The sequence below is a fragment of the Lytechinus variegatus genome, chromosome 7, assembly GCF_018143015.1.
Source record: "Lytechinus variegatus isolate NC3 chromosome 7, Lvar_3.0, whole genome shotgun sequence".
Taxonomy (NCBI): Eukaryota; Metazoa; Echinodermata; class Echinoidea; order Temnopleuroida; family Toxopneustidae; genus Lytechinus; species Lytechinus variegatus.
The window spans coordinates 31,311,184-31,321,076 of record NC_054746.1 but is presented as its reverse complement, the minus strand read 5'-3'; the positions used below and the strand labels follow the sequence as shown (position 1 = coordinate 31,321,076).

General features: G+C 36.8%; 2 protein-coding genes across 2 annotated transcripts; both read right to left on the bottom strand.

The window, feature by feature from the left end:
* Positions 1-227: 227 nt before the first annotated feature.
* On the bottom strand, positions 228-1,090 carry LOC121418104. Its single transcript, XM_041611808.1, has 2 exons — positions 782-1,090; positions 228-550 (listed from the first exon to the last, which is right to left on the bottom strand). Exons 1-2 carry the CDS (start codon positions 1,088-1,090, stop codon positions 446-448), a joined length of 414 nt encoding a protein of 137 aa, XP_041467742.1. The 3' UTR covers positions 228-445.
* Positions 1,091-1,108: 18 nt separating this feature from the next.
* LOC121418102 lies at positions 1,109-5,314 on the bottom strand. Its single transcript, XM_041611807.1, has 5 exons — positions 4,790-5,314; positions 2,749-3,409; positions 2,389-2,430; positions 1,988-2,166; positions 1,109-1,618 (listed from the first exon to the last, which is right to left on the bottom strand). The coding sequence occupies exons 2-5, from the start codon at positions 2,891-2,893 to the stop codon at positions 1,109-1,111; spliced, it is 876 nt and encodes a 291-aa protein (XP_041467741.1). The 5' UTR covers positions 2,894-3,409; positions 4,790-5,314.
* Between the last annotated feature and the right edge of the window lie 4,579 nt (positions 5,315-9,893).

Here is a 9,893-nt window from a genome sequence, read left to right as displayed (position 1 = left end):
ACATTTCTAGCACAGATAACAGATAACATTTGTAAATACTATATTGAAAAAAGTATCTTGTAATTGTTTAGTTTAAAGTTGTGGAGCTCTGATAATGTTATCAATATGTTTTGATCACAAACTTTTAAAATAGAATATTATACATTATCACAAGACACTTTATTTTTATTTTGTTATGATTCTTTAATTCAATCGAATCTCCTAATATTTAAGAATAAAAAATGAATATAAATCCTAAAGGCATAAATGAATATCAAACAAATAATAGACACCATTAGATTTAACATAATTAAATAGCAAGTAAAGGGTAGACACTCTCTGGGTATCCAAATAGTACAACATGGCATATTCGGATGTCAACAGCTATTCAGATTATTTGAGTATATATATATTTGTCCGAGGTCTAAGTTTAATATTCAGGAATTTGGATTATAGATGTGGATGACTATAGAAGTTGACAAGCACTTACCTCACACCTTTCTGGGTTTTGAGCTGGTTGTGCAGAAGCTGGCATGGTTGTGTGATATTGATAAGCTGATACTGATATGATCTAAAACAAATTAAACATAGGAAAATAAAAAGAGAATTTCAATATGGGAAGGTAATGATTATGTATTGGTATCCAAACTCTGTCACCAAATATAATGTTGATAGTTTAACTGATTACTTAATTGGCTGCTTACTAAAAAATAACAATTTAGTTGTTTTCAAAAATATTTATATTTCATTTTTGGAGTTTCCTTTGATGTTCCAAATATTTCTAAAACATAACGTTATGTACCTTGCCATCTTCCGGGTTGACCGATTCTGTGGACTTCTCGCAAGGTGTGGCCATGGGTCTATCGGGATAGACCGATTCTGTGGACTTCTCGCAAGGTGTGGCCATGGGTCTATCGGGGTTGACTGATTCTGTGGACTTCTCGCAAGGTGTGGCCATGGGTCTATCGGGATAGACCGATTCTGTGGACTTCTCGCAAGGTGTGGCCATGGGTCTATCGGGGTGGACCGATTCTGTGGACTTCTCGCAAGGTGTGGCCATCGGTCTATCAGGGTTGACCGATTCTGTGGACTTCTCGTAAGGTGTGGTCATAGGTCTATCGGGGTTTACCTATTCTGTGGACTTCTCGCAAGGTGTGGCCATGGGTCTATCGGGGTTGACCGATTCTGTGGACTTCTCGCAAGGTGTGGCCATGGGTCTATCAGCGTTGACCGATTCTGTGGACTTCTCGCAAGGTGTGGCCATGGGTCTATCAGCGTTGACCGATTCTGTGGACTTCTCGCAAGGTGTGGCCATGAGTCTATCGGGGTTGACCGATTCTGTGGTCTTCTCGCAAGGTGTGGCCATGGGTCTATCAGGGTTGACCAATTCTGTGGACTTCTCGCAAGGTGTGGCCATGAGTCTATCGGGGTTGACCGATTCTGTGGTCTTCTTGCAAGGTGTGGCCATGGGTCTATCAGGGTTGACCGATTCTGTGGACTTCTCGCAAGGTGTGGCCATGGGTCTATCGGGGTTGACCGATTCTGTGGACTTCTCGCAAGGTGTGGCCATGGGTCTATCGGGGTTGACCGATTCTGTGGACTTCTCGCAAGGTAAGGCCATGGGTCTATTGACAACTCCCTGTAATATTTGAGACACAAAATGAAAGAGACCAATTACTTACTAGTAGAAAACTTGGATAACTGAAATTGCTAATTATATTTGTTTTGTATATACTGATTGTAAAATGTTGTAAAATTGATGTGGGTTCTGAATATTGATTTACTTCAACTCGTGAAAATAATATAATACACCCTGTTAAGGATTTTTAAAATATGAATACTAGAAGACCGGATTGTCAATTACAAACAATTTGATTAAAATAGGTTTTGACCTGCAAGTCCTGTGATTAGAAGTCAAGCTCATATCCAACTGAGCAACAGCATCTCCAGATGTCTGTGTTTACTCTTTAAAAACATTGATAAGGAAATTAATGTGAATTTTACACACCGCATAGTTGTTATGCTCTGAACATGGGTCGTCATCTACGAAGTGCTTGTAGCACAGGAAAACCTCACACACGACACAAACAGAAAACACCTCGTCTGCACACCCAAAGTGCTCACAAATTTCTACATGATGCTCCTGCCTGCCTCTAAGCACCTCTCCAAGAATGCTGATACATTCATCTTCAATAAAAAAGTATTATTTCAAATGAAATCTGTCATCCCAACATAAGGGTGACAATTATTAGAAAACATTAAAAAAATATATATATTTATACATATTCACCGTAGTGATTTTCTCATTTTAAAAAAATCCATTAAAAAATGCATGTCCTTTAATCATGTATGTATAACGTATGCCAAATTATTTAAGATGTAAATACTGCATAAAGATGAAATACATACCTTCTGTGACAGCTCCTCCAAGGTCAGCTCTCTTTCCTTTATCTGTTATACATTATACAGAAAAACAGAATGGATTTAGCAAAATGATAGGTCATATGCAGCATGCCTGAAGGAAAGGGGGGTTACAATTTAATACTGAGAATATCCAGCATATCACATTGACAAAAAAACCAATGGGCCATTTAGCCCACAAAATGTTCATTAAATGTTGATGCAAATAAAGTTTAGAGTGTTATTTTCATGCATACAATTTTGAAAAGTATTGAATAAGTAGCACCCCCCCAAAAAAAGTCATGATAATAATACTTCATCTATGATAGTATGATATAAATATTGTATGTATAAAGATCAAATATATACCTTCTGTAATATTTCCCTCTATGACAGCTGCAGCTCTCTCTCCCTTTTCTGTCAGAAATGGAGAAAAAAACAGAATGATTGTATGTAGTAATCTGATAAATGGTATGCAGCATGCCTGGAGAGGAGGGGGGGGGGGGGGGTACATTTAAATACCAAGACTATCCAGCATATCACAATTAAAAAAAATACAGAGGGTCATCTAGCCCCCCAAATGTTAACAGTTTGATACAAATACAGTTTAGAGTGTTGTTTTCATGCATGCAAGTTTGAAAATCATTGAAGAAGTAGCACCTCCAACAAAACAACACTACATCTATCTTCAATAGCTACAGTATTAATGGTTCAGTAAATTAAATAAATTTATAATAATCATCTTGACCTGACCAAACAAATACTGGTCTGCATAATGCTGGGTCATAAAGAAAATGATTTTCTCACCTCTTAGGAATTTCAAAGGAATATCGTCATCTTCATCCGAGTCCTCTCGAAATTTGTAGCACCTTGCCGTGCCATCTCTCCCTCCCCCATGGCATGACGACTGCATCTCCGACCCTCGGATGGCGACGATGAGGACATATAATGTCTTTATATTCAACCACGTTCTCTGATTGGTTCCTAAACCATCTAATCAGCAGCAGTGTGTCTGGCTCCATGACTGTTACTGAATTTTTTATTAGGAAAATTGAAGGAAAAAAAACACAGAAAATCTGTGAACAGTGAATGCAAACAAAATATGATGGCTTTCTCATAATCAGGTCAGAACCAGGTGATTATTCGTCTAGATCTGTAAGAACTAGATCTAGACTTTCTAGTCTACTGACTACTGCATTTAGTAAATGGTAGTAATATCTAGTAGTAGTAACCAGGGGGAGGGGGCACTTCCCTTGACGAGTGGATACCATGCTTGTCCATGGGGTTTCGAAAAGCACCCTAAACAAGTATTTTCCATGTTCTGACAATTGCACCCCTTAACAAGTATTGGCGTGTGAATCCATACCCTTATTAAGTATTGGAAACAAAAATGGTACCCTTGACAAGTATTCCCTTAATTTGACACCCTAAACAATTCCAGCACTCACAAACGTCTGCTTTAGATCTACCTTTACTTACCATATTTTGGGTTTAGTATCGCCCCACCTCCCACGCCTCGCTCAAATCGGACCCTAAACACGTAGTGTTGGCGCAATTGAAAGAGTACATTTTAGTGTTTTTATACCCTCACAAATTTGACCCGAAACACGTAGCTTTCCTAGCGAAATATATACCCTTATTTCAGTATTTTGGTGTTTTGGCACCCTTACGATACGTATGTAACGTGCCCAATCTCGAAAAAGATACCCTTTCTACATGTTTCTTTGGACACGCATGGTATCTCCACTCGTCAATGGAAGTGCTCCCCCCCCCCCCCCGGCCCCGGAGTAGTAACTAGACCCTTTACTATAGTATACCTTTTGTAGTCAAGAGATCAAGATTAACATAGAAAACTTTGAATCCCATGCATCAACATACAAATCTATAATAGTATCATTGAACAAAGTAACACTTTTTAAACAAATTAGACTTTGCACTTGGCCACTCAACACAACAAGAGACCCACAGCCAGCCAACAAGCAACAGCCACAGGCAAAATGACGCCCAAAATCATACAGGCACACAATGTCAGTAGGTCAAGATCTACTGAAGACGAGAGTTTGACATTTACCTTTGACAGCTAGTAGTAGTACTACTACTAGATCTAGTAGTAGTACTGCACATACAATGTAGTGATTATATAAGTGTCCTACTAGTAGTACATAGTAATATTACTAACAATAATATTAAACAGAAAACAGTATTAAAAAATACAAACAATACACGAATTTCGACAAGTGGGACTTGAGATCTAAACAAACAAAAATATGGCGTAATTTCACGATTTAACTTGTTTTGGGGGAATTGCCTTCATTGAAACACAGTGTGCCGGTTAAAATACTCGTAATGAACGATATTGTATAAAATGAAATTAAAATTTATATTGAAAAGCTGAATTTATCATGCTTACCGGACGCTCTCCTTCTCCCGTTCGGAATTAGCGCCTTTCTGCCGGGCTGAATTTTAGCAAAGCCGGTTATCGTATAAAGGCTGTAACGTGTGCGCATGCGCACGATCGCACTGCGCCCTTCTGCCGGGAAGTGATTTTGTCTTCCATCTGCTAGTGCCCTTTGATTATTGACCATAACTTTAAAAATAAACATCTCCCAAAGCCGGGATTTTTTTTAAAATGTTGATCTTTCCAAACCCTATCGATTTATGAAAAAAAATGAAAAGTGAAAATTTGGACGAAATTCCCTGCTAGCGCCCTTCTGCCGGGCATCTAGATGAGGAACAATATCAAATTGTTTGCATCACTCGGCACAATCATAAAACTTTAAAGTGACAAAATCTGACAAAAATGTAAGTTTTCTTACACTACAGTGAGATCTAGGTCCTAGACTGTTACTAGTGTAGTGTTAGTGAGTGTTACACAGCAATCTGATGAGAGCTGAAAAGTGTCCGAAGTTCGGGAACCCCATATTTTGAAGGTGATTAGTTTCTAAAAATTGAACATCTGTCAAAATCATGTTTTTTTTTCTCAGGATGTCAATTGTGTATTTATATGCATCGTATGATATTAGATGACATTACTGCAGTGGTGTTATCAAAATGTTGTAATTCTTCTGTTCTTCCTTCTGATACTTTACAAATTTAAAGTTGTCTACAACTCGGCAAAGAACATCATGGACAATAAATGTCAGCAAACCAAATACAAGGTCTAAATAAGAAAAATCATGGTTTGGACAAAAAGTGCAAATTGTTTGAACAGTCACTGACCTGGAACCAGACTCATGTAATGGGATTCAAAGATGTGCCCAATAAGCAGTGGAGCATTCCGATCTCCCCCACATCTATATCCGTTATCGTCATCTCGTTTAGGCTTGTGTAGATCCGCACATTCACTTTCAAGTGTTGTGCGAGAGACTGGATGGCCGGATGATCTGCCCATGTCCCATCTTTGGACATTTTCACCAGATATCTGTCATCGATGACGACAGATACAGGATGGTCTGGATATTCCTTAATAGTAATTCAATGAAAGACATGGAAAAGCCACTCATTCATCTTTTCTATTAGTGGCTAGGTTGGATAGCATTTTGCACATCCTAAAACTCCAAAAAGAAATTACACAATTTTATTTAGTGTGCAAATATAGAAAATGTACAATTAACATTTTGAGAAATTTTGAAGCCTAATCAACTGTCATGAAAAATTGTTAGGATGCTCTTAAAATATATATAAAGTTTTGCGCGCACACTCAGATGGGCGTACGCACGGGATAGTACTATGCATGTTCATACCATGATATGACCAGGAAATTTTTGCTCTTGCCCCCCCCCGGCCACCGACCCCCGTTATGCCGCTGCCTAAAATGTAATAAATGAAGTGCTAATTTAGCACTTACAGTGCTTGCATAGTGACTGCACTATGAGTGCTGATTTTTAGCTCAAATTTAAACTAGAAAATCAGCACTTGTAGTGCAGCCACTATACAAGCAATTTAAGTGCTGAATTAGCACTTCATTTTTTTAAAGTGCACAACATACATGTATCCTCATTAGCTTTGCTCCCTCACAGCTTTGCCATTTAGATAATTTTTCCTTTTTTTTAATGCCACTCACATGCCTGATATCAATGGAAACCTTGAACATCTGAAACTGTGACATCTGGTAGATTCATTACTTCATATATTTTACTATTTAAATGTAATATATTTTATGCTTTTGAGTCCATATTCGATTATTCTTCCTGCATGAATTAATACTGACTTCACTTAATAATGTACATGTAGTAATAATGCAGCAACAAACCATTGCCTTTTAGCTTTTGTTGTTTGACAATTTGAGCTAAATTGCTTTATTTATTTCTGAGTATTTGAAATATAAAACTATATGTGTATGAGTACAGATATATCTAAGCTTTGAGTACATGTGCACAGGAGTACATGGCATGTTTACATGTATTACATCAAAATAGAATTCAGTACTTATTATTTAATATTTGAGACAGTGTTAGGCCTATTTCTTGTCATCTTTGGTTTTCAGACTGTGCTCTATGTCTGAAATTGTTGACATTGCAAGATTAAAAAGTCCACATTCTACTCTATTCTACTCAGTATTAATCTTCCAAACATTCCGAAAATTTTATCATCTTTTGTGCTATGTTTACCTAAATTATATGTAAGAAATTGTACTGTGCACAGTACATTATGTTGTCTGCCAAGACAATTTACTAATGTGGTATTCTTAGTTGAAATTAATTTATTTTATATAGTCTCATTTTGTACTATGTACAGATTGTGGTATGTATTCAACATTTCTATGTCACATTCAGTTTTATATTCATGGGGAATGTGTGATGTGTGTTCAGTTTTGCAAGAATTTGAATTATTAAAAAATGAAACATAATACGGACTTGAATAATTAATAAATCTGCACTTGTGTAGTTGTTTTGAGATAAACTTGTAGAGTATTTGTACCACAATGTTTGCATCCGAATTACTTATTGTTACTTTGTATTCATTTTCAAGGAATTTTTCAAGGACACTCATGATATTCTTTTGATTGGATTGCCAGGATTCGATTCATGAAGTTTTTATTGGTATTGCCTCTTTAAAAGAATAGACTAAGGTAATGAAATATTTTTTACAAGCCATGTGTACTAATCTTCTTCATCCGTTGATTCTTTATGATAAAAAAATAGAATTTTACCTTTGATGATTACTACTCTTCTTGGCGATGTTTTTATTTTCTAAAGTTGGAAGATTTACTTTTGAACACTACAAATGGTTTGGTATACTGATTTTTTTTTTTTTTGGGGGGGGGGTATTTGGGTAGGATTCGAATTCAAATTAATTTAAGGCAGTTAGTAACTTTGTCCAGAATTCAATGTAATTTATGTCAAGATGTTAAATGCAAAGTCTTCAACATCAGTTCTGCAAAGGCAAAAAATGTTCCCATTGAAAAATGGTGTATTTCATTTTGTGCCTCATTTGATATCCCCAATTCCGTTGAAGCAAACTGGGTCTACTTACCAAAGTCCATGTGCATTTGAAGTTATCCAGGTCATTGGAATAGGAAAGCATGGGATTTTAGCTTCTCAATTCAAAATTTGTCAAAGAAGTATACCTGTCGAATGGGAGTCTACTTTTCTTGACTGCAGGACTTCAAGGAACTAGAAGGCATATATACATCATAATACTAAAAGACAAACTGCCTAACACCATAAGACAGTTTCATGACCCCCCCACCCCCCCCCGCAATGAGGTCCAATGTTCATAATGATGTATGAGGTATATGATGACCCCCCCACTGGTAATAAGGTCTGTTGTTGACAAAATAAACAAGAGTAGAATACAGAAAATTAAATGAGTGCATACGAATATCAATATTGAGATTTGAGAACTCTATATTCTAATGCAATTTTTAGGGGGGGGGATATTGTATAGATCAGCACAATTTGCCTATAAGTCATTTGATTCATATAATATGAAGATATGATGGAAATGACGATTTACACTATTCTTTTTTTGTATAGTCAATGAATACATAATTTACATTACTGTAGTCCAAACCCCATGGCCATTTGTATGCTGATTTGATCCACTGAACTTAACAAAATTCCATTTTGAATGACGTGCTTCATTGTATGCAATCGTATGTGCGATATTACGGTAGTTACTGTGATGAATATTCAGTTATTTATGTAGTGATAATGACAGCATTGAGCAAGTCCGTCCATATATTTTTACAAGCTGTAGATTGAAACTATCGAGATTTTGTACATACTTTAACTTATCAGGAAACCAGTGCATAAAATGTGTAAATTGTTTGGTATGGATTTCATTTCTATTCTCATTCCAATATAGAGGTGTACTATTTATACATTAAAGAGGACATTGCCGACGAAATGTGCGGTCCCTTTAATAGCTAATGTGTATTTTCTGTATGATTATTAATTTTTCTTGAATGTTTGTCACAATCAGAACAGAGAGGGAGAGAGGAGGGAGATAGAAACAAAGAAAGAGGGTGTGGGAGAGGGTTTTATTTTATTTTTATTTATTTATTTCATTTTTTTTTTGGGGGGGGGGGATAATCATAAGATATCCGTGGAGGATTGTTACGTAAACATTGCTTTGACTTATCATTTATTCACCCTGGTCACTTGTGGCGTTGAATCATACCATGTCAATCATATAACATGAGGCTGTTCTTGACAATGGGAGGCGTATTATTTGGTGCCTGACGGATCTTTTCTGAAAAAAGAGGAACGCCCCCGAACCTCCACTCCCCCGTCCATTGGCGGCGCAATAATTAAATGAAGGGGTCAAAAGAAGAATCAGAAGGAAATGAACAAAAAAGAAAGGGATTAAGTAGAAAGAAGTTTGAACAAAAATAAGGGGATTACATATATCAAATCTTTTACGAAATAATATTTTCGGTTTAAAAAGTTGGGGTCTTCTCATCCGCGGCTATGAAGAAATCCCCTACTCACTGGTATCGGGTATATAGTAACGTGTAGAACAACCTCGTTTCTTCCTTCTGTGATTGCGACCCAATATTGTACTTAGTTACCCCGGTGGCGGATAAGGAGGGGGGGGGGTGGTGTTAAGCACATTTTGGTAAATTACCAAAATGTGCCACCCCTCCGTCTGTACGCAAGTGATGCACACTCTGGTTTATAATTATCTCGTTCGTCTATTAATAGACGATGCACATTTAAACGTCAAAGTTCTTTTTGTATTGCCTGCATAGCAGAGCGAGACTTTTGGCGCCGCTTTTCCGACGGCGATGGCGTCAACATTGAAATCTTAACCTAAGGTTTTATTGTTTGAAATGTCATCATAACTTAGAATTTTAGAAAATATAATAGACTTTATTCATGAAACTTGGACATAAGGGTAATCAAGTATGATTTAACATCCGGCTGAGTTTCAGGTCACATGGCCAAGAATCCAAGATTAGAGGTCATTATTTTTAGGGTCAATGAATTTAGACCATGTTGGGGGAATCAACATCGAAATCTCAACCTATGGTTAAGTTTTTGAAATGTCATTGTCATCATAACTTAGAA